General features: G+C 37.6%; 1 protein-coding gene across 2 annotated transcripts in view; it reads right to left on the bottom strand.

Moving 5' to 3' along the window:
- Nucleotides 1-26,529, bottom strand: part of CENPP (centromere protein P) — a 227,883-nt gene that overhangs the window by 172,551 nt on the left and 28,803 nt on the right. For both annotated transcript variants that reach the window (XM_065946868.1, XM_065946869.1), the window contains exon 4: nucleotides 19,515-19,603. In XM_065946868.1, the coding sequence (XP_065802940.1) occupies nucleotides 19,515-19,603 (89 nt within the window). The remainder of the gene's footprint in view (nucleotides 1-19,514; nucleotides 19,604-26,529) is intronic.

The raw sequence follows: 26,529 nt of genomic DNA, 5'->3' as shown, positions 1-26,529 counted from the left end.
TCTTTTTGTTGCAATGGTGAATGGTATTGTTTCCTTAATTTCTCTTTCTGTTTTTTCATTGTTAGTATATAGGAATGCAAGGGATTTCTGTGTGTTAATTTTATATCCTGCAACTTTACTATATTCATTGATTAGCTCTAGTAATTTTCTGGAAGATTCTTTAGGGTTTTCTATGTAGAGGATCATGTAGTGATAGCTCTTATGACCCAGAGCCTCCTGAAATTTTTCAAACTAGCCAATGTAAGCCTGTTCACCTTGACTCACCTTTTCCTTATCTCAGAAACCACAGCTGACCAGTTCCCCCCTCTCCCACTGCTCCTGACCTACTCTAGTGGAGCCTGTGGCATGATGTACACCTCCTCGCATGAAATGTGAGAAACAAACTATCTTTCCAATGGTAATCATCTTTCTGATCTGATGGACTTACCATACTCAAATAATTTTAAAAAATATTTTAAAAGTTTCCCGTGCATTTATTACTAACTTTAAACATTAGCCAGGTAGTATATATGAGCATTGATGTTTATTTCACTTGTAAGTTGTTGCTTCCTATAGATAGGGAAAAGACTACCCTAGACTATATAAACAGCAGTAGAGAGGTTTATTCTGTCCATACTCATTCAGCCAAATAATCCTGTAACCATGAGTTAAAAGAACACATTGGAACTGCTTCTCAGAGGTATATCACCAAACTAGTCTTCATGGAAGCTACAATGATATGTCTATGAAATTGACGAATTTGCAGTCATGAAATTAAAAGATGCTTATTCCTTGGAAGGAAAGTTATGACCAACCTGGATAGCGTATTTAAAAGCAGAGACATTACTTTGCCAACAAAGGTCCATCTAGTCAAGGCTATGATTTTTCCAGTGGTCCTGTATGGATGTGAGAGTTGGACTGTGAAGAAAGCTGAGTGCCGAAGAATTGATGCTTTTGAACTGTGGTATTGGAGAAGACTCTTGAGAGTTCCTTGGACTGCAAGGAGATCCTGCAAGTCCATCCTAAAGGAGATCAGTCTTGGGTGTTCATTGGAAGGACTGATGTTGAAGCTGAAACTCCAATACTTTGGCCACCTGATGCGAAGAGCTGACTCATTGGAAAAGACCCTAATGCTAGGAAGGACTGGGGGCAGGAGAAGGGGACGACAGAGGATGAGATGGCTGGATGGCATCACTGACTCGATGGACATGGGTTTGGGTAGTCTCTAGGAGTTGGTGATGGACAGGGAGGCCTGGTGTGCTGTGATTCATGGGGTCGCAAAGAGTTGGACACAACTGACTGACTGAACTGAACTGAACTTGATCACTGAGTAAAAATTGATCACTGAGGCTACTTTTTTTTTTGGAAGCTACTTTTAAAGTAATCTTGGTGAACTTACTAAAACTTGGAATAGTAAGTAACTCCATAGAGCTTGTGGAAGTCAGCATGGGGATTAATTGAATTGATTCTTGGAAAATGACCTAAAATTCTCTCAGGCATATGAAAAAAGAGCATGCTTGTGTAATTACCATTCAGCTTACCTGTAAAATGATTAATCTGAGTAGTTCTGTGCTAAATCTCTTCCAGTTAGAACTTTTTATGTTTTTGTTTTTCAAAAACAACAGCAAAAAACTGAAGAAGGCATCTGGCATGTAGATTTCATTCTCAAAGAGTCCCTGTAACTAGATCAGTTGAGTGTATTGAAAATTGTGGTGGGCACATATTCTTACTGAAGGAGTTTAGGAATCTATGCCATAAGTAATATCAAACAATAGGCGATCTGTAAGATGAAATAATTCCATGTAGAGTGGGTGGCCCAGAGGAATACAAAACTGTAGATTCAGTTTTGCTGAGAAGCATTCCCCAAATACTGGCAATCACTCCATGCTGTAAACAAGAGACCTATTAATAGCTTAAGGATGTTCTTCTCATAGTTCTATTATTCCAACTCCAGTAAGTTCCATTATTTCCCAGAAATATTTTTATTCTTTGACTTGTTATCCTTCATATAAACTTCTGGAATGGAGCAGAAGCTTGCAAATAATTTTATCCAGTTCCTTCATTTTGCAGATAAAGAAAGAGCTCCACAGAGTTTAAATATTTTTCCTAATTCAGAGGTGTTAGTCATTAGTTTAAAATCAACAAAATGTGTTATATACCGGTACACTGTCCTTGTTATCACATATTTGTAAACTAAAGATAACATATATATATACATTAAGTGATTATAATACAAGGCAACATATGATTCATTTTTAGAGCGTACCTAGAGTTGATAACCAGCAAGGTACAATAAGGCAAGGTTAGTTCCCTGATTTACTCATATGTCACCTTGTAAAAGAATTGATGCTTTCAAACCGTGGTGTTGGAGAAGACTCTTGAGAGTCCTTGGACTGCAAGGAGATCAAAGCAGTCAATCCTAAAGGAAATCAGCCCTGAATATTCAGTCGAAGGACTGATGCTGAAGTTCTAATAATTTGGCCACCTGATGCTAAGAGCCAACTCATTAGAAAAGACCTTGATGCTGGGAAAGATTGAAGGCAGGAGGAGAAAGAGATGACAGAGGATGAGATGGCTGGATGGCATCACCGGACATGAGTTTGAGCAAACTCCGAGAGATGGTGAACAGGGAAGCCTGGTGTGCTGCAGTCCATGGGATCGCAAAGAGCTGGACATGACGAAGCAACAGAACAACAAAAACAGCACCTTCTAAATAAGGCCTTCCATGACCATGTTATTTAAAAGTGAATAGCTCTCACTTATCATGTATATTCCCTATAACCCATCCCACTTTATTTTCCCCGATACCACTTATTGCTATCTAATATTGTTCAATTATATTATTATTGGCTTCCTTGGTGGCTCAGACAGTAAAGAATCTGCCTGCATTGCAGGACACTTGGGTTCAATCCCTGGGTTGGGAAGATTACTTGGAGGAGGGCATGGGTTTATTATCCCTGATACCACTTATCACTATCTAATACTGTTCAATTGTATTATGAGAGACTAATACAGTACAAAGTACATAATACACATTCAACATGCATGTATTTACTTATTTTTAAATTTTCATTCTGGGGCTGAAGACATATATTTTAAGATTGGAAAGTCTTTTAATGCCAAAATGTAAGGAAGTGTTCAAAAATATAGGAGTAAGGAATTATACATCTTTAAGAAAAATAAAAATAATGTAAAATATCTATAATAAATAGATATATACACATATATACACATACACAGGGTGAAGGGAGATTTATTTCTTAAGCAAGGTCTAATGTCTATTGAGAAATGTAAAGTGAAGTGCTGGAGTTGAAAAATCATCAGTTTGCAATCATCATAGTAAAGAGCAGATCAGATAAGAATCACCAGGTGGTGCTAAATATAGGCAGAAATTTTAATGAAGAGTAGCATCTGCATGGTCATTAAGTGTCTCCCTATAGACTGCCCATTAGTTGTGAGGCCCCAAAAAAACACAACAGTGATGATATAGTGGAGAATTGAGCAACAGTTTGGCTGATGATTAAAATTAACATCACCTATGAGTAACAGATATCTGAAAAAGACAAAACATCACCTATACAGTATTTTGTCTAAGAATACATAAGAGTAATTGATGAGAAAAAATTCAAAATAAAATTAAAAACATTCTACATGTGGCAGGACTGGGGGGAGGTGAAAGACTTGTATTTTGTAAAGATGGCAAAGTCATAAAGTGCTCTTAAATTGCTCCAGATTAAAGAAATCTATAAGACATGACAACTAAATGCAATACTTCACCCTAGACTGGATCATGTACTGCAGAGGAAAAGAAAACACAAGAGAGGACATAATTAGATCAACGAACTAAACTGAAATATGGATGGCAGAAAAGATAAAAGTATGATACCAATGTCAGTTTATGAGGACTTCCCTGGTGGTCCAGTTGTTAAGAACTCACCTTGCAATGCAGAGAATGTGGGTTCGATCCCTGGTTGGGAAATTAAGATCCCACATGCCATGGAGAAGCCAAGTCCGCAGACACTCGGGCACTCCTGCACTGCAGCTATGGAGCCTGCATGCCACAACTAGAGTCTGTGTGCACAACAGAAGGTCCCATGTGAAGAAACAGAGATCCTGTGTGCCACAACTAAGCCCTGATACAGACAAATAAATAAATACAAAGAGCAGAAATTATTTTTAAAAATGTCAGTTGTCAGGTAGCATTTAACAGGAGGCTTCCTGTGTGCTGTCTTGGATCTGTCATGAATCCTCTGTTGCTTATTAATTCCTGAATATTCAGGAATTTAGAGGAGTGGCACGCTACTCCTGGGGCTGAGGAATGCATGCATTTCCTTTGTTAGTTTCTTCATACGGTGATAAGTAACTATTTACGACCCTCTTCCTTTTTATGAACCATACGGCAAAAGTGATTATTAAAAACCCTCTCTCTTTGATATGGATCACCTTATGTTTCCTTGATAATTTGTAAGTCTGGACTTTTGATTTTTATCTTTGCTGAAAATAGCTACCTTGTAAAACAGTATATATACCCACACTATGTTGAATAAAACACCTTTGCTCCATCAGAGCTTGAGTCCCCATGTCTTTCTTTCCTCTCTCTCTCTCTCTCTCTGGCTAATTCTTTGGAGCACGGAAGCCTGCTGAGTTCACTTTCTCAGCCTTCACCCCCTCAAGAGGGCTCCTGGTGCCTATGTGAAGCAGTGCAAGCTCTGTGTCAAGAGCTTTATTGGTGTTTTGCGTAAACCGAGGAATATCAGCCTCTTTCTCTCTCTCTTTTACTTTGTTATCGTCGACTCTGGACCACCATGTTCCGGTCCGTTAAAGGACGTCAACAGTCAGTTTACAGAGTCATTCACTGCACTATGAGTACAGAAGAGAACATCTCTATTTTTACATTGCACACCAAAGTACCTAAGAGAACAAAAGAAATGGTAAAAACTTGGTTAAATATAACAGTCTACCACTTTTTAGTTCTTTAAGTTATATATCATGGTTGAAAGTAAAAAACTATAACGTTGTCTGATAGGGTTTTCAGTGCATAATATGAATGTAATTCATATAAAATCTATACCACAAAGAGAGAGAAAGAGATCTATATTGCTATAAGTATTTCCAGACAGTACTTGTAGTGGTGAAGTATTAAATCTAAGTAGAGGGTTAAAAGTTACCTTATGTAGTTGAAATATCTTGGGAAGACAATAAAAATAATATTATTAATAATTTTCTAACGTCTGAGAGATGAAATTACTCTCCAAAGAACAAACGCTTATAAACAGCATTTGTTGTTTAGTCACGGAGTCAGGTCTGACTCTTTGGCGACCCCATGAACTGAAGCCCGCCAGGCTCCACTCTCCATGGGAATGTTCAGGCAAGAGTACTGGAGTGGGTTGCATTTCCCTCTCCAGAGGATCATCCTGACCCAGGGATTAAACTTGAGTCTCTTGAATCTCCTGCATTGGCAGGCGGATTCTTTATCACTGAACCATCAGGGAAACCTATAAAAAGCAGTAGTTATTAGAGCTTACAAGGCCAAACTGATAAGACATTTTGATCTTCATCAAGCAAGGGAGCAAAAAATAAGTGCTCAATCATGTGATGTTGGAGTGAGCCAAGAAATAAAATATCAAAGTTTAAACACACACAGGATACTCAAGAAAGAGAGAAAAAGATAGTTTTGTTACATAACTTTTTAAAAAGAACTGTATTTAAAGTGGATTAAGTCACAATTTCCTCACTCCCATTTTATATCTCCATAGTATACTATTTTAGAAAGTGTGTGTGTGGGGGTGAGACAGAGAGACAAAGAGAGCATGCATGTGTTGGCTCTTATAGCCGTAGGAATTATTGCAATTTATCTATTTTTCCCAAGCACAGTTCAAACTTCACTAAATGTAAAACAGATGTTATGGACTTCCTTCACTAAATGTTGGCAGTGGTGCATTTCAATTGCAACTACAATAGTCAAAAAAGTAAAGTAACTCCAAATGTCTCTTTCTCAAGCAAGGATAAAGTAAGCACAATGAGAAATTGGGAATAAAAATTTTAAACTTAAAAAAAAAAAAAAATCCTAGGAATCAGTTCGGTCACTCAGTCGTGTCTGACTCTTTGTGACCCCATGAACTGCAGCACACCAGGCCTCCCTGTCCATCACCAACTCCTGGAGCTTACTCAAACTCACGTGCATTGAGTCAGTGATGCCATTTAATCATCTCATCCGCTTTCGTCCCCTTCTCCTCTCGCCTTCAATCTTTTCCAGCATCAAGGTCTTTTCAAATGAGTCAGTTTGTTGCAACAGCTGGCCAAACTATTGGAGCTTCAGCTTCAGCATCAGTGCTTCCAAGGAATATTCAGGACTGATTTCCTTTAGGATGGACTGGTTGAATCTCCTTGCTGTCCAAGGGAATCTCAAGAGTCTTCTCCAACACCATAGTTCAAAAGCATCAATTCTTTGGTGCTCAGCTTTCTTTCTAGTCCAACTCTGACATCCATACAGGACTACTGGAAAAACCACAGCTTTGACTACAGGGACCTTTTGTTGGCAAAGTAATGTCTCTGCTTTTTAATAAGCTGTCTAGGTTGGTCATAACTTTCCTTCCAAGGAGCAAGCATCTTTTAATTTCGTGGCTGCAGTCACCATCTGCAGTGATTTTGGAGCCCCAAAAAATAAAGTCTGTCACTGTTTCCACTGTTTCCCCACTATTTGACATGAAGTCATGGGACCAGATGCCAGGATCTTAGTTTTCTGAATGTTGAGTTTTAAGCCAACTTTTTCACTCTTTTCTTTCACTTTCATCAAGAGGCTCTTTAGTTCTTCTTCGCTTTCTGCCATAAGGGTGGTGTCCTCTGCATATCTACATTTCTCCTGGCATTCTTGATTCCAGCTTGTGCTTCATCCAGTCCCACATTTCTCATGATAAGCAGGGTAACAATATATAGCCTTAATGTACTCCTCTTCCTATTTGGAACCAGTCTGTTGTTCCATGTCCAGTTCTAACTGTTGCTTCTTGATCCACATCCAGATTTCTCAGGAGGCAGGTAAGGTGATCTGGTATTCTCATCTCTTGAAGAATTTTTCACAGTTTGTTGTGATCCACACAGTCAAAGGCTTTGGCAAGTCAATGTAGCAGAAGTAGCTGTTTTTCTGAAACAACCTTGCTTTTTTGATGATCCAGTGGATGTTGGCAATTTGATTTCTGGTTCCTCTGCCTTTTCCAAATCCAGCTTGAAGTTCATGGTTCATCATTGTGTAAGCCTGGCTTGGAGAATTTTGAGCATTACTTTGCTAGTTTGAGCATTCTTTGGCATTGCCTTTCTTTGGGATTAGAACGAAAACTGATCTTTTCCAGTCCTGTGGCCACTGAGTTTTCCAAATTTGTGGGCATATTGTGTGGCACTTTCACAGCATCATCTTTTAGGATTTGAAATAACTCAACTGAAATTCCATCACCTCCACTAGTTTTGTTCATAGTGATGCTTCGTAAGGCCCTCTTGACTTTGCATTTCAGGATGTCTGGCTCTAGGTGAGTGATCACACCATCGTGTTTATCTGTGTAATGAAGAACTTTTTTGCATAGTTTTCCTGTGTATTCTTGCCACCTCTTCTTAATATCTTCTGCTTCTGTTATGTCCATACCATTTCTGTCCTTTATGGTGCTCATCTTCGCATGAAGTGTTCCCTTGGTATCTCTAATTTTCTTGAAGCGATCTCTAGTCTTTCCCATTCTATTGTTTTCCTCTGTTTCTTTGAACTGATCACTGAGGAAAGCTTTCTTATCTCTCCTTGCTATTCTTTGGAACAGTGCATTCAGATGGGTATTATCTTTGCCTTTCGCTTCTCTTCTTTTCATAGCCGTTTGTAAGGCCTCCTCAGACAAACATTTCGCCTTTTTGCATTTCTTTCTCTTGGGGATTGTCTTGATCACTGCCTCCTGTACAACGTCACAAACCTCTGTCCATAGTTTTTCAGGCACTCTGTCCATCAGATCTAACCCCTTGAATCTATCTGTCACTTCCACTGTATAGTCGTAAGGGATTTGATTTAGGTCAAATCACTGAATGGTCTAGTGGTTTTCCCTAGTTTTTTCAATTTAAGTCTGAATTTGGCAATAAGGAGTACATGAACTGAGCCATAGTCAGCTCCATGACTGTATAGCGCATCTTTGGCTGCAAAGAATATAATCAATCTGATTTCTGTTCTGACCATCTGGGGATGTCCATGTGTAGAGTCTTATCTTGTGTTGTTGGAAAAGGGTGTTTGCTATGACCAGTGTGTTCTCTTGGCAAAACTCTGTTGGCCTTTGCCCTGCTTCATTCTTTACTCCAAGGCCAAATCTGCCCGTTACTCCAGGTGTTTCTTGACTTCCTACTTTTGCATTCCAGTCTCCTATAGTGAAAAGGACATCTTTTTGGGGTGTTAGTTCTAGAAGGTCTTGCAGGTCTTCATAGAACCGTTCAGCTTCAGCTTTTTTAGTATTACTGGTCAGGGTACAGACTTGGATTACTGTGATAGCGAATGGTTTGCGTTGGAAATGGACAGAGATCATTCTGTCATTTTTGACACTGCATCCAAGTATTGCATTTAGGACTCTTTTGTTGACTATGATGGCTACTCCATTTCTTCTAAGGGATTCTTGCCCACAGTAGCATATATAATGGTCATCTGAGTTAAATTCACCCATTTCAGTCCATTTTAGTTCACTGATTCCTAAAATGTTGACGTTTGCTCTTGCCATCTCCTGTTCGACCACTTCCGTATTTCCCTGATTCATGGATCTAACATTTCAGGTTTCTATGCAATATTGTTCTTTACAGCATCGGACTGTACTTCCATCATCAGTCACATTCACAGCTGGGTATTGTTTTTGCTTTGACTCCGTTTGTTCATTCTTTCTGGAGTTATTTCTCCACTGATCTCCAGTAGCATATCGGGCACCTACTGACCTGGGGAGTTCATCTTTCAGTGCCCTATCTTTTTGCCTTTTCATACTTTTCATGGGGTTCTCAAGGCAAAAATACTGAAGTGGTTTGCCATTCCCTTCTCCAGTGGACTACGTTTTGTCAGAACTCTCCATCATGACCTGTCCGTCTTGGGTGGCCAATACTAAGTCTAGATTATCAGAAGTTAATTCACTAAAATACTATCAGTTACTCTCATACCCTGCTGTGGGAATGCAAAATGGCATGGTTACTCTTGTAAACAATTTGGCAGTTTATTAGAAATTTAAACATATTTTTACCATATGACCCAGCAACCCCACTTCTGGTTTTTACTCTAGAAAAAAAGAGTTTAAATTCACATAAAAACCTCTACTGAGCAGTATTATTCATAATCATCAAAACTGGAAATAACCTGAATGTCCTCCAGTAGATGAATGTATAAATAAAATATTATCCATATAAAGGAATACTACTCAGAAATGAAAAGATAGATGAATCTCAAAGGCATTATGCTAAGAAAAGAAGCCAATCTCAAAAGGTTACATGATTTCATTTATTTGACATTTCATAAAATGAAAAATTGTAGTAATGAAGATCAGAGCATGTTTTGCTATGGGTTAATGGTATAAGGGAATTTTTGCATTGATGGAAGTGTTTAATATCCTGATTGTAGTGAGTACATGGAAACCATCTAATCATACAGAAGGAAAAAATTAAATAAAATGAATGGAGCCACAGGGACATGTAGGACAACACCAAAAGATTTTATATTCATGTTGACAGAGACCCAGAAGAAAAGGAGAAAGAATGTTGATTGAAAAAAATATTTGGAAAAATAGTGGCTAAAAACTTGCCAAATTAGGTAAAAAGATACAAACTTACAAATTCAAGAAGCTCAAAAAATCCAGAGAGGATAAACTCAAAGAAATCCATGCTTAAATGTATCATAACCAAATTACTGAAAATTAAAAAGAAAACTTCAAAAATCAGTTAGAGGAAAATAGACACATGTCATATAGAGCAACAAAGATTCAAAGAGAATAGATTTCTCAACAGAAACCATGGAGGCCAGAAGGAAATCAACTCAGATTTCAATATCTAGTGCAAATATCTTTAATAAATGAAGGTATAATAGTGATATTCTTAAAAGAAAGAAAATGAAAAGAATTTGTCCAACTCAACCTACTCAAAAGGAAATGATGCTAGAGGGAAACTGGTAATATCAGAAATAAATAAAAACAACACAAATCATAAAAATCTGCATAGTGATATTAGACTGTTAAAATATACTAAAACACAGAAAGTAAAAATTATAATATTATCTGATGGGGTTACAATGTATGTAGGAGTATATGATGGCTATAATATGAAGAGACAGGAGTGTAAAGGGACCTATTTAGTACAAAATTTCTATTTGAAGTGGTAAAATATTTATTCTAAGTAGATGGTGATCCCTATATCAACCAGTTATATATATATACATATATATAAAATACACACATAATACACATTTAGATATATTATTTTAATATATATACTTATAATATGTAAAATATATAGAAAAAAGTCAAATTAAAGTGGAATTTTAAAAAATATTCAAAGAATCTGAAAAAGATACAGAAGGGAAAAATATAAGAAAAAAACAAAGAGAACAAAAACTGCTAGGTAGATCCCAATCCAAACAGATCAACAATTACCTTAAATGGAAATAAATCAAAGATCTAAATGTAAAAGGTAAAATTATAAAAATTTCTAAAGATTTTGAAGAGAGCCTTCACAACCTGATGTTAGGCAAAAAGTTTTCTGATTATCATATCAAAACACAAGCAAAAAAAAAAAATAAAGGCAAACTGTGATCTTGAAACCAAAATATTGTGCTCTTTGAAAGATACTGTTAAGAAAATGAAAAGACAAGCTACGGAAATGGGAGAAATATTTAGAAATTTCATATATGATAAAGGACTTGTATGCAGGTATGCAGCATATATAAAGAACTCTCAAAATAATAGTGAGAAACAACCTAAAGAAGCAATATAAGAAAAAAAACATGTGCAGGAACATGAGATTCTACTACACTTCTACTAGAATGGATAAATTAAAAAATACATGCATACCAAGTCCTGGAGACCATGCAGAGCAATAGGAACTCTCATATGTTGCTGGTGGAAATGCAAAATGGTAAAAGCCTCTGGAAAATAGCTTGACAGTTTCTTATAACAAACAAAACAAAACATGTGCTTATCACATGACCCAACAGTCCAACTCCCAAGTATTCATCCTAGAGCAGAAATCAGTAAACTTTCCTTAAAACATCAGATAGTAAATACATCAAGTTTGCAGACAATGTGGTCTGTTTATAACACTGTAAAATTAATTCACTCTGATATTTTACAATGAAAGTAACTACAGACAATACTTAAGAAATGGACATGACTGCATTTCAGTAAAACTTCTCTTATAAAAACAGGTAGCTGGGGACTTCCTTGGTGGTCCAGTGGTTAAGATTCCACACTTTCGGTGCAGGGGGCACAGGTCTGACCTCTGGTTGTGGAACTAAGATCCTGCATGCTGCACGGTGCACAGCCAAATAAATTATAATTACCTGATTCTTAAAAAAGAATAAGCAAATGATCCGTGAATCAAAGTTTGCCCATCTCTGCCTAAGAAGAATGAAAACTTACGCTCACACAAAACCCTTCACACAAACTTTTAGAGCATCTGTATTCATAACAGCAAAAATCTAGAAACAACCCAAATGTCCTTCAGTGAGTAAATGGATAAACAAACTGTGGAATATGCATGTAATACAATACTACTCAGTAATAAAAAGAAAAAGCTATTGATACACACAAAAATATGAATTAATCTCAACGGAATTAGCTTGAGTGAAATAAACTAGTCTTGAAAGTTTACATACCATGTGATTCCACCTGGAAAAGGCTAAATTCTACTGATGAAGAACATACCAAAGATAATGCCTATAAGGGGGAGTAATGGTCATATCTAAAAAGGTGAGCATGAGAGTTTTTTAGTATTATGGAATTGTTACTTATTCCGATTATAGTGGCAGTTTTATGAATTTACATTTGTGCTAAATTGACAAGACTTCTATGACAGAAAGTCAATTTTTTGTATGATAATTGAAATGTACTAAAAAAAAATTATGAAAGAAGAGAAAAAAGGAGGGAAGGAAGGAGAGAGGGAGGGAGGGAAGAAAGAAGGAAGGAAGCAAAAAGGAGGGAAGGAAGGAAACACAGAAAAGGAAGAAAGGGAAGAAAGAAGAGAAAAGAGAAAAATTATGGAAGAAGTCACACAGAGAACTTTGAGGAATGACTGGTCCTGACAGTGAGGTTAAAAGATTAGTGAGTGGATGGCTTTAATATCTGATTAGACAATTTGAAACAATAATTATCTCCTTTACTGGAATACACATGTGAGGAGATCACCTAGAATAATTACATGGAAAAATAATCATTAAAAAAAGATTATTTTTAAAATAGATAAGAAAATTTGAAAATCAGACACATAGAACTTTTACAAATGACAAGTACTGTCAGTGAAATTATAGACTCAATGGATAAGCAAAGAGCTTTCCTGGTGGCCCAGTGGTAAAGAATCCGTCTGTCACTGCAGAAGATGTGGGTTCAATCCCTGGGTCCGGCAAGATCCCCTGGAGAATGAAATGACAACCCACTCCAGTATTCTTGCTGGGAAATCCAGCAAGAATATGGACAGAGGAGCCCGGTGGGTTACAGAGCTGCAAAAGAGTCAGATATGACTTAGTGACTAAACAACGACATGGATAAATGAGTATGAAGAGATGCTCAAACATCATCAATTATTAGAGAAATGCAAATCAAAATTAAAAGAGGTACCATCTCACAACAGACAGTATTGCCATCACTAATACAAATAATAAATCTTAGAGAGGGTATGGAGAAAAGGGAACCTTCTTACACTGTTGGTAACAATATAAGTTGGTACGATGACTGTGGAAAACAGCATGGAGGTTCCTCAGAAAACTAAAAACAGAATTACTATATGATCCAGCAATCCCATTCCTAAGCATATACCTGGACAAAACTATAATTAAAAAAGACACATGGGGGTTTCCCTGGGGGCTCAGTGGTCAAGAATCTGCCTGCCAATGCAGGAGACATGGGTTTGATCCCTTTCCTGGGAAGATCCCACATGTCGCGGAGCAGCTAAGCCTGTGTGCCACAACTATTGAGCCTGTGCACTGGAATGGGAGAACCAAAACTGCCGAGGTTGGCACACCCTAGAGTCTGCGCTCCACATCAAGAGAGGCCACCATAATGAGAAGCTCGCACACCACAACTAGAGAGCTGACTGGCATGCCGCAGCTAGAAAAGCCCACACAGCAATGAGGACACAGCACAGCCAAAAATAAATAAATGAGAATGCATCTTAAAAAAAAAAGATACATGCACACTATGCTCATAGCAGCACTACTGACAATAGCCAAAACGTGGAAACAATGTAAACACCAATCAACAGGTGGATGGAGAAAGATGTGATACACATATACCAGGGAGTACTACCCAGCCACAAAAAATTATGAAACAATGCCATTTGCAGAATATGGATGCAACTAGAGATTATCATAATACTAAGTGTAGTAAGTCAGAATGAGAAAGACAAATACCACACGATATCACTTATATGTGGGAAATAAAATGTGGCACAAAAGAACCTATTTACAAAACAGAAACAGACTCACAAACATAAAGAACAGACTTGCAGTTGCCAGGTGGGAGAGGGGAGGGAAAGGAATGGGCTAGGAGTTGGTGAGTAGATGCAGAGGACAAGGGATGCACAGCACAGAGAACTATATTCAATACCCCGTGATAAACCATAATGGAAAAGACTATAAAAAGAATGTATGTATGCGTATAATGAGTCACTGTGCTGGACAGCAGAGATTGGCTCAACACTGTAAATCAACTATATTTCAATTTAAAAAAAAGACTCAATGGACACAGGTTTAAGAGCAGATTATGGGAAACTGGGATTGACATACACACTACTATATATAAAATGGGCTTCCCAGGTGACACTAGTGGTAAAGAACCTATCTGCCAATGCAGGAAATGTAAGAGATGTGGGTTTGATCCTTGAGTCAGGAAGATTCCTTGGAGGAGGGCATGGTAACCCACTCTAATATTCTTGCCTGGAGATTCCCACGGACAGAGGAGCCTGGTATTGTAAATCAACTACATTCCAATAAATTGTTTTTTAAAAGAGGTTAGTCAGAAAATGAAGAAATAATTACTGAACCAAAATACATATCTGAGGAACAATCAGAAAAAAGCACAAGGTTATGAAGAGACAGAAAATATAAAGAGTAAGATGGATACAGAAGATAAAAAGATAGTATGTCCCAAATTCTAGATTGAGAATCAGAGAAAATTAAGAAGCAGTTCCACTTCTACTAAAAATGTAAAAATTTGCAGAGAGGGCCACAATCACGGAAATCTGAATAACCTATAAAGTCATAACCTTTTTGAGCCCATCAAAGATCTGAATCACAAGGCAACCAGATAAATTAATATTTTTCTTCCTCAAAGGAGAAAACAGGACACACATACTATTCACCCTTGGTTAAACACAGGGGAGGGAAGCAGCCACCATAGAAGGGGGTAACAAGAAAGTAGCTAAAATTTCTGTGAATTCTCAAAGGACAATTGTGGGGTGGATGTCATTTTGGAACAGATGGGAACCCCAGGCACAAAAGAACTCCACCAGAAAGACCATGGCAGGAGCCCAGCAAGAGCTCTCCTCAGTGGCACAGGCACAAACACGTGATCAGCTGCTGCTGGGGTTCAAAATGAAGCCAGAACTTTTCTCTGATAGGAAGCAAAAACTCTAAATTGCTAAAGAAGCAGCAGGAAAGCAATGCAAGAATAAAATCCCTTTTTTCCAGCAGAGGAATAAAAGTCATACCCACTTGACCCTGGGGGGAGGGAAGAAAATGCTCAGGTTACAAAGAGAAAGATCCATTGCTTTGTAAAGGAGGACAGAAATTAAATACCACTGTTCCATGGGAGGGGTACAAAACCTTTTGGGTGCAGGATCCTACACTAAAACCAAGCATAATCCTGTCACCACAGGAGTGGGTGGGAAGGACAAGGAACTCTCTCCAATCCAAGACCAACCCTAGACTCAGGCTGAGTTTGGCTGCACTGGTAACAGCAAGGAAAACTGGTGTTCTCAACCTCCAAGGTTGCAGGTCCATAGGATCTGCCCAATATTAAGGATGAACCATGGAACATAGATCTCCCTTTGTTCCCACCATGAGGCTAGCACCAAGTAACAAGCATCAACACCTACTGCTGGAGAGTGTCAAATGCAGGGAGAAACATTCCCCTCTGAGATACAGATGTATCAGTTCAGTTCAGTTCAGTGGCTCAGTCGTGTTGGATTCTTTGCGACCCCATGAATCGCAGCATGCCAGGGCTCCCTATCCGTCATCAACTCCCGGAGTTTACTCAAACTCATGCCCATTGAGTTGGTGATGCCATCCAGCCATCTCATCCTCTGTCGTCCCCTTCTCCTCCTGCCCCCAATCCCTCCCAGCATCAGGGTTTTTTCAAATGAGTCAGCTCTTCGCATCAGGTGGCCAAAGTATTGGAGTTTCAACTTCAGCATCAGTCCTTCCAATGAACACCCAGGACTGATCTCCTTCAGGATGGACTGGTTGGATCTCCTTACAATCCAAGGGACTCTCAAGAGTCTTCTCCAACACCACAGTTCAAAAGCATCAATTTTTCGGCGCTCAGCTTTCTTCACAGTCCAACTCTCACATCCATACGTGACCACTGGAAAAACCATAGACTTGACTAGACGGACCTTTGATGGCAAAGTAATGTCTCTGCCTTTTAATATGCTATCTAGGTTGGTCATAACTTTCCTTCCAAGGAGTAAGCGTCTTTTCATTTCATGGCTGCAGTCACCATCTGCAGTGATTTTGGAGCCCAAAAAAATAAAGTCTGACACTATTTCCACTGTTTCTCCATCTATTTCCCATCAAGTGATGGGACCAGATGCCATGATCTTAGTTTTTTGAATGTTGAGCTTTAAGCTAACTTCTTCACTCTCCTCTTTCACTTTCATCAAGAGTGATGAAAGTTCACTTTTTAGTTCCTCTTCACTTTCTTCCATAAGGGTGGTGTCATCTGCATATCTGAGGTTACTGAAGGAATTACCAAAAGTTGAGAGTGAAGCTAAAACAATGATGAAAACCTTCCAGCTCCCTAAACTCTATTCCAAACATAAGGAAGAACTAAATTTGAAGTTGAGTTTGAATTCACTGTTGGAAGAATTTGAAATCTTTAGTGACTAAAGTTAGTAAAAGAAATAAAAACCCCAAACCAGCTCAACTGCTGACTATCTTGAATTAAACCCCATACTAACAGCCTGATAAGAGAAATGTGCCCATTTCTGGGCATAAATACTATTTGTTTCAGTCTCTATTGAAATGTCCATCAACAGATGGACATTTACTGATGTACATCAGTCAATAAAAAAATTATGAGACACAAATTCAAGAAAAGATGAACTATTGTAGACAATAGTTCACAGTGACAACAGTAACACAGTGATAGCAATATTATTACTATTAGTTAATGGTAACTAACAGTAATAGTTCTGTAGTCACCAAATTGAACTCAAAGATGACTCAAATATTGATAATATTAGATATAGGCTTTAAAATAACTGATTTAAAATCACAGAGAAAGAATAAGAGCAGTGACTGCTAGGAGTTGGGCAAAGAAGGAAATGGGGAGCTATGGCTTAATGGGTATGGAGTTTCAATTTTACAAGATGAAAAGAGTCATGGAGATGCATGGTGATGATGACTGTATAACATTATGAATGTACTTAATACCACTGAACTATAAATCTAAATCTGTAAAAGCTCTCTGAATTTTACTAATATCAATGTTCTGGTTTTGATAGTATACTACAATTATACAAGATGCTACCACTCTCAGAGGCTGGATGAGGGAATATAGATTCTTCCTTATATATGGTTTTTACTGCAACTTCTTGTGATTCTATAATTATTTCTAAACTCAAAGTTTAAAACATGTAAGAAGATGAAATAAGAGTCACAAAATATTTATAATTGCTGAAAGTGCCTAATGGATAGCTGCAGGCTAATTATAATATTATTTTTATAGATCCATGTATCCTTCCACTTCTCAAAAGTTTGAGTCAATCCACTTTACTTTTTATTTTTAAATTATTTATTTAATCATGGGGCTTCCCTGGTAGCTCAATTGGTAAAGAATCTGCCTGCAATGCAGGAGACACTGGATTGATTCCTGGGTCAGGAAGATCCCCTGGAAAAGGGAATGGCTACCCACTCCAGTATTTTGGCCTAGAGAATTTCATGGACTGTATAGTCCATGTGGTCGACTTTCACTTTCACTTGTCATTTATTTATGGCTGTGCTTGGTCTTCCTTGCTATGAAGGCTTTTCTCTAGTTGCAGGGATCAAGGGCTACTCTTCATTGCAGTGTGTAGTCTTCTCATTACAATGGCTTCTCTTGTGGAGTATGGGCTCTAGAGCACATGGGCTTCAGTAGGTGTGATTCCTGGGCCCCAGAGCACACGCTTAATAGTTGTGGTGCACGAGCTTAGCTGCTACACAGCATGTGGGATCTTCCCAAACCAGAGCCCACGTCTCTGCTTTGGTAGGCAGATTGTTTACACTGAGCCAGCAAGGAAGCCTCACACCACTTTACTTCTACCAAAGATTTACATTATTACCTCTTCTTGATAATCAAAAGAAATCTGAAAGAATCTTCACTTTTAGAAAAAAAGGAGAAAAGTAAGAATAGCATTCAGGGTTTGTTTTGCAGTAAGCCAACATGCACCCTGAGCAGCAAGACTGGTACCACCAAGCTCCTTCCCCAGAAACCACACTCAGCATCTCAGCATCAACTTTGAACTGTGTCTGTGACTATCTGTGCTATATCTTGACTTATTCTGCACATCTATTAGCAAAAACTGTCCAGAGGTAATAGCTTCTTTGCTTTACACTATTTTGGCCTACAAAAGGTTTCATAGGAATGCTCTATTTTTGGAAAGCAGTAGGAACCTATATTTGAAAATTTCCATAATAAAGCATTAAAGAAAAAAATAACCATGATTAATAAATTAAAAGATCTAGTAAGAAAGCTAGATAATATTCATCAAAAATGGGGAATTTAAGCAAAGAAAAAAATTAAGAATCAAATTAAAACACTAGAAATTAAAAAAAAAAAAGTACTTTAGATATGACAAATCCCTTCAGTGAGCTCATTGCAGACTGGACTTCAGAACTTGAAGATAATGTAATACATCAAACGTTTTAACATATAAGTAGTCAGAGTTGGAGAAGAAGAAAGAGAACAGGACAGAAAAAGTATCTCAAAAGATATAGTTAGAAATGTTCACATAAACACTCTCTAGAAATAGCACAAACTGTCAAAAAAAAATTAATAGAAAGATATGAAAGCAGCCCCCAAAATGCATGCATACACAAAAACAATATAGCAGACTTCTTTTCACAACCTATGTACTCCAGCAGACATTGGAAAGATTTCTTTAAAGATGTGTAAGAAAAATTGTCAATCCAACTGTCAAAGATCAACAATAAATTCCTGGTTTGCCCTCCCATCTTTCAGTTTTCTAAATCCTTTGCAGGATCCTTCAAATCTATTCAACATACATTTTAGAATTCTTGAAGGTTCAGTTTCAGTCCTTTCCCTATTTTCTACATTCTCTCCAGAGGCAATCTCATTCTTGCTCAAAGTTTTAACTTTACCCACTGGTAGAGAACCCCAGTGTTTATATCTACTACTTACATCTCTTCTTAGCTGCCTAGTTCTTATTTTTACTGTAGTGTTTCAAAAGCACTTATGTTCAACATGTCTAAACTGAAGTCACAATCTCATTTGCCATGCTCTTCTTGCCACTTTTCCTATCTCAACAAATGCAATCAGCATCATCAAGGAATTATCATTTGTCAGTGACTCCTGACCCCTCTTTTTCAACCAACATCACGCCTATTCAATGATGCTTCCTAAATATACCCCATCTACCCAGTCCTCTATCTCAACCACCATTAGTCTAGGCCAAACTACAAATTTCTGTTTCCCTGAACTGTTTTAATGGGCTAGTCACTGATCCTCCTGTATCCAATTTTGCACCCCTTAAATCCCTTCTCCCTGCAACATCAAGAACAATCTTTTCCCAGATTTCAAAATTTTGCCTCCCTTAGGCTCTGTTTAAAATCTTTCCGTACCTTTACATTTGTCATAGGACTATGGTCAAGTTCCAAAATCCATAATGTGGACCTTACAGACATTGCTAACTGCATCTTATCCTACACCCCCAGTCACTCTGCCCTCCGGTCAGCTGCTAATAGATGTTATGCTCCCCCTTAACACAGTGCCTACACATCAGGACCAAAAATGGTGTTATGCATTTAGAGATATTTTGATATTTACTTATCAACAAAAAGAACAGGTAAACTTAAAATTGTAATCTGAAAGAAATATCCTTATAAAAAAAAGTAAATACCTTACCTAGACACAAATTCACTTAATTCTGAATATTCATTGGGCTCCATTATTATGCTGAGGTCAGTAATAACAGAAGATAAACTCTCCTTATCCTAAAATAAGAACAAAAAATAAAGCTTTTCTTTTTTAAATCAAAGCACAGTCAACTTTTAAAAAAGGAGAAAAAAACTACTTTCAAAATATGCCAAATAGTAGCCAATAAAAAGTACTGCAAATATGGGTTACTTAAAAAATTTTTTTTTATTGGAGTACAGTTGGTTTCCAATGTTGTGCTAATTTCACATGCACAGCAAAGTGAATCAGTGATACATACACAGACATCCGCAGTTTTTTTTTTTTTTTTTTTACGATTCTTTCCCCACATAGATCATTACAGAGTACTGAGTAGAATTCCCTGTGTTACAACCCTTATTAGTTATCCATTTTATTTCTAAAATCAAGGTTTTCTCCTTTACTCTAGTAAATTTTCTCATACTATATATTTACCTATCATTTCTGTTTCACTTTTTTGGGTTTTTTTTGGAAAAATGACACATATCTTCATTTTGTCTTCCAGATTTTTCGTCTTTTCAGTTGTACTTGTAAGTGATTTTTCTCAAGCCTATCCTCCATATTCTACTCCTAGCTACTCCTAATTTAGCTCTCAGCACTATAATCATTTTATTCTTCCTTTCTTTCTCTCAGCTCTCTTTCCCTTTTATTCAGTTTTCTTTGAATGCTTTCATTTAAGAATGTAAACAGTTACAATATAGCATGTTCCTGCATTTCCTGGATTCATTCTTTCAAAGAGACTTTAACTCCATTTTCTAATTACTTTCATGGCAAGAATCCTAAATGATGATGAACAAACTCTGTACCATCTTTGTGCTGTGTACTCTGTGGATCTTTTTTGTTTACAGGAGTAGATCCAGCAATTTCTGCTATTTCCAAAGGATACAGGATGAACAGATAAATGATTGATTCTTCCCCATTTGTCTGGGTGTATCTGACTTTTCAGTATTTTCAGCTGCTGGAGAAATGGATATTAAATGCTTATAATCTCTGTTTAGTTTTTCAGCTGCTCAAGAATATAGTGGGAATTATTAGGAGCAGCTGTAGTCAAAATAGACTATGGGCATCTACTACCATATCTAATCAGAAACAAATTTCCAGAACACTCTTACAACTCAATAATAAAAAGACAAATAACCCAATTAAAAACTGGGCAATGGATCTCAACAGACATTTCATCAGAGATGATAATACAAATGGCCAATAAACTTATGAAAAAATGCTCAACATACAGTCATAGCTGTACTTCCATCTGACCCAGTAATTTTCTGGTGGTGGTGGTTTAGTTGCAAAGTTGTGTCCAACTCTTGTTACTCTAAGGACTGTAGCCCACCAGTCTCCTCTGTCCATGAACTTTCAAGGCCAGAATACTAGAGTGAGTTGCTATTTCCTTCTCCAGGGAATTTTCTCAACCCAAGGACTGAACCCAAGTCTTCTGCATTGCAGGTGGTCTCCTGCCTAGCAGGTGGATTCTTTAACACTGAGCCATCAAGGAAATCCCATAGTAATTCTCTACCTAGATATACACAAGAAAAATTAAAACACATGTCCACTAAAAAACTTATATACATAAGTAGTTTCAGAAGTGTTATCCATAACAGCCAAAAGGAAAAAACAAACCACCAAATGTTTCTTAGCTGATGAATGAAGAAGCATAATGTGATACATCCTCACAACACAGCTAGAAAAAAAGAATGAAGTAACAATAAATGTGATAACATGAATGAATGAATCCTGAAAACACTGGTGCTAAGTAAAAGAAATTGGTCAAAAAAAGACCAAAAATTATGCAACTTCATTTTTTATGAAGTGCCAGAATAGGCACATCTATAGAGACAAAAGATATGGATAAGTTAGGTTTGGGCAGAAGAAGGGAAAATGAGGGATGATAAAGAAGATGAGGTTTTTCTTTGAGGTAATAAAAAAGTTCTAAATTAGATGTGATGGTTGTACAAATCTGAACAGAATAAAAACTGCTGAATGTATAACTTAAATGGATGAATTATATGTTATGTGAACTGTATCTCATATAAAGCTATGATAACACCCCCCCCCCCCAACACACACACAAAAGAAAGGAAAGAAAAAATCTCAGAGGAATAGCTTGTCTTTGTTTGAGTGTGTGTGTGTGTTTTGGATTTTGGTCTTTTACCCATTAGAATAGGCAAATTATCTTGTCATTATAAAGTCTACGATTTATATGTTTTGGACATTAACACCTTATTAGATATGATTTGCAACTGTTTTTTCCCATTCAATCTTGTCATTTTGTTGATGGTTTCCCTTGCTGTGCAGAAACTTTTTAGTTTCACATAGTTCCACTTGTTCATTTTTGCATTTGGTGTCAAATCTAAAAAGTCATTGCCAGAGTGATGTCAAGAGGCTTAACATCTATGTATTCTTCTAGCATTTTTACGGTCTCAGGTCTGACATTCAAATTTTTAACCTATTCTGAGTTAATATTGTTACTTGTTAATTTGAGTTAGGTTTTGTGTGTGATGTAAGAGTGATCCAGTTTCATTCTTTGGCATGTGGCTATCCAGTTGTTCCAACACCATTTATTGAAGAAACTATCCTTCCCCCATTCTATGGTCTTCGCTCTATAAAGTGAAAGTCAAAGTCACTCGGTCGTGTCTGACTCTTTGTGACCCCATGAATCACAGCACGCCAGGCCTCCCTGTCCATCACCAACTCCCAGAGTTTACCTAAACTCATGTCCATTGGGTCGGTGATGCCATCCAACCATCTCATCCTCTGTCGTCCCCTTCTCCTCCTGCCCTCAGTCTTTCGCAGCATTAGGGTCTTTTCCAATGAGTCAGTTCTTCATATTAGGTGGCCAAAATATTGGAGTTTCAGCTTCAACATCAGTCCTTGAACTGATCCAGGAACACCCAGGACTGATTTCCTTTAGGATGGAATGGTTGGATCTTCTTGCAGTCCAGGGGACTCTGAAGAGTCTTCTCCAACACCACAGTTCAAAAGCATCAATTTTTCGGCACTCAGCTTTCTTCATTGTCCAACTCTTACATCCATACATGACCACTGGAAAAACCATAGCCTTGACTAGACGGACCTTTGATGGCAAAGTAATGTCTCTGCTTTTTAATATGCTGTCTAGGTTGGTCATAACTTTCCTTCCAAGGAGTAAGCGTCTTTTAATTTCATGGCTGCAGTCACCATCTACAGTGATTTTGGAGCCCCCCAAAATAAAGTCTGACACTGTTTCCACTGTCTCCCCATCTATTTCCCATCAAGTGATGGGACCAGATGCCATGATCTTAGTTTTCTGAATGTTGAGCTTTCAGCCAACTTTTTCACTCTCCTCTTTCACTTTCATCAAGAGGCTTTTTAGTTCCTCTTCACTTTCTTCCATAAGGGTGGTGTCATCTGCATATCTGAAGTTATTGATATTCCTCCTGGCAATCTTGATTCCAGCTTTCGCTTCTTCAAACCCAGCGTTTCTCATGATGTACTCTGCATGTAAGTTAAATAAGCAGGGTGACAATATACAGCCTTGACATACTCCTTTTCTGATTTGGTACTAGTCTGTTGTTCCATGTCCAGTTCTAACTGTTGCTTCCTGACCTGCATATAGGTTTCTCAAGAGGCAGGTCAGGTGGTCTGGTATTCCCATCTTTCAGAATTTTCCACAGTTTATTGTGAGCCACACAGCCAAAGGCTTTCACATAGTCAATAAAGCAGAAATAGATGTTTTTCTGGAACTCTCTTGCTTTTTTGATGATCCAGTGGATGTTGGCAATTTGATCTCTGGTTCCTCTGCTTTTTCTAAAACCAGCTTGACCATCTGGAAGTTCATGGTTCACGTATTGCTGAAGCCTGGCTTGGAGAATTTTGAGCACTACTTTACTAGCGTGTGAGATGAGTGCAACTGTGCGATAGTTTGAGCATTCTTTGGCATTGCCTTTCTTTGGGATTATAATGAAAACTGACCTTTTCAGTCCTGTGGCCACTGCTGAGTTTTCCAAATTTGCAGGCATACTGAGTGCAGCACTTTTACAGCATCATCTTTCAGGATTTGAAATAGCTCAACTGGAATTCCATCACATCCACTAGATTTGTTCGTATTGATGCTTTCTAAGGCACGCCTGACTTCACATTCCAGGATTTCTGGCTCTTGGTGAGTGAGCATACCATTGTGATTATCTGGGTCATGAAGATCTTTTTTGTACAGTTCTTCTGGGTATTCTTGCCACCTCTTCTTAATATCTTCTGCTTCTATTAGGTCCCTACCATTTCTATCCTTTATCAAGCCCATCTTTGCATGAAATGTTCCCTTGGTATCTCTAGCTTTCTTGGAGAGAACTGTAGTCTTTCCCATTCTGTTGTTTTCCCCTATTTATTTACACTGATCACTGAGGAAGTCCTTCTTATCTCTCCTTGCTATTCTTTGGAACTCTGCATTCAACCTTTCCTTTTCTCCTTTGCTTTTCGCTTCGCTTCTTTTCACAGCTATTTGTAAGGCCTCCTCAGACAGCCATTTTGCTTTTTTGCATTTCTTTTCCATGGGGATGGTCTTGATCCCTGTCTCCTGTACAATGTCACAAACCTCTATCCATAGTTCATCAGGCACTCTAGTGCCTGATCTAGTCCCTTAAATCTATTTCTCACTTCCATTGTATAATCATAAGGGATTTGATTTAGGTCATACCTGAATGGTCTAGTGGTTTTCCCTACTTTCTTCAATTTAAGCCTGAATTTGGCAATAAGGAGTTCATGATCTGAGCCACAGTCAGCTCCCGGTCTTTTTGTTGCTGACTGTATAGAGCTTATCATATACATCCTTTATTATTTTGAGGTATATTCCCTCTATACTCACTTTGTTGAAATGATTAAAGGGTTAAATTTGCTAAATGGTTGTTGACATTAATCAAATGCTTTTTTGGCATGTATTGAGATAATCATATTAATTTTTTATCCTTCTTTTTCTGTTAATGCGGTATACACATCAATAGATTTGCAAATTTTGAACAATCTCTGCATCCCTGAAATAAATTTCACTTGATCATCATGTATGATCCTTTTAATGCATTATTGAATTTAGTTTTAATTTTATTAAGGATTTTTGCATCTATGTTCACCAGGGACATTGGGTTTTAATTTTCTTCCTTGTGCCCTTGTCTGTTTGCAGTATCAGAGTAATGCTGGCATTATACAGTGAGTTCAAAGTGCTCTCCCTCTGCTTTTTGGAACAGTTTTAGAAACACTGGTATTAATGCTTTAAATGTCTGGTACAGTCATCAGTGAAACCTTCTGGTCCTGGATTTCAGTTAGTTGGGAGGTTTTAAATCACTGATTCAATCTCCTTTTTAGTAATTACTCTGCTCAGATTTTCTATTTCTTCCTGAGTCAGCCCTGGAAGGTTGTTTTTAGCTGCTTATCCCTTTGTTGGTGCATAACTGATCACAGTGGTCTCTTATGATCCTGTGTATTCCTGTGGTAGCAGATGTAATGACTCCTCTTCCATTTCTGAGTTTTAAGTCTTTCTTCTTTTTCTTGGTGAGTCTATTTATTCAGTTTTGACTATCCTTTCAAATTACTAGCTCTTAGTTTCATTGATCTTTTCTAACGTCTTTTTAGTTCCTATTTCATTTTCTTCTGCTCTGATCTATGTTCCGAGTTTTCCTTGTTTTGGCCACACCGCATGGCTCGTGGGGTATTAGTTCCCAGGGATCAAACCCAGGCCCTCTGCAGTGAGATTGCAGAGTCCTAATCACTAGACTGCCAGGCAATTCTGTTGATATATGTTATTTATTCCCTTCCTTCTGTTATTTTTGGGTTTCATATCTTTCATACTGGAATATAGTCGATTAACAATGTTGTGGTATTTTCAGGTGGAAAACAAAGGGACTCAGCCATACTCCCATAAATAATCACTGTAGTTAGTTGTTTTTACTACTTTTGTCTTTTAACCTTCATACCAGCTTTATGAGTGATTAATTCACTACCTATCCTGACTTGCCGCAGTCCATGGTGTCATAAAGAATCAAACACAACTTAGTAATTGAACAACAACAATTATATATTTACATTTACCAGTGAGATTTATACTTTCATGTTTTCCTGTTAACAATTTACTGACCTTTCTTTTCAGCTTAAGGAAATCCCTTTAACATTTCTCTTAAGGCTGGTTTAGTGGTGATAAACTCCTTTAGCTTTTGCTTATCTGCAAAACTATTTTATCTCTCCTTCAATTCTGAATCATAACTTTGCCAGGTTTAATCTTGGTTGGAAATTATTTTCTTTCAGCACGTTGACTATATCCTGCCACTCTCCTCTCATCTGCAAAGTTTCTGCTAAAAAACCTGCTGAAAGTTTTTAGGGGGTTCCCTTATATATAACAATTGTTTTTCTCTTGTTTTTGCTTTTAAGAGTCTCTTCTTGGTTTCAAATTTTGGTATTTTGATTTTAATGTGTCTCTGCGTGGGGTTTTGGGGGGTTTCTCTAACGTGGAACTCACTGGGGTTCCTGGATCTGAAGAACTGTTTTTACAGTTTAGGGAAGTTAAATTGCCACCACTATTTGTTCAAGTATGTTTTTGTACCCTTTCTCTTCTCCTTCTGGGATGCCTATAATGTCAATGTTAGCATGCTTTATTTTATCCCATAAATCCCTTAAACTACCTTCATTTTCATTCTTTTTCCCTCTTGTTGCTTTCATCTGGTGAGTTCCTGTGCCCTGTCTTTGAGTTTACTGATCTTTTATTCTCTCTCATGTTGTCAGCAGTTGAAATTCTCTAACATATTTTTCAATTCAGTTACTGTATTCTTCAGCTCCGGGACTTCTGTTTGGAACTTATATTTTCCATATCTTTGTTGAAGTTCTCAATGTATTCATGCATTCCTTTCCTGAGTTTGGTTAGCATCTTTGTGACCATTACTTTGAACTCTTCATCAGGTAAATTACTTATCTCTGCTTCATTAAGGTTTTTTTCCTGAGGTTGTATCTT

The sequence above is a fragment of the Muntiacus reevesi genome, chromosome 10, assembly GCF_963930625.1.
Source record: "Muntiacus reevesi chromosome 10, mMunRee1.1, whole genome shotgun sequence".
Taxonomy (NCBI): domain Eukaryota; kingdom Metazoa; phylum Chordata; class Mammalia; order Artiodactyla; family Cervidae; genus Muntiacus; species Muntiacus reevesi.
The sequence above is the reverse complement of the archived record's forward strand: the minus strand, read 5'-3'. Positions and strand labels throughout refer to the sequence as shown.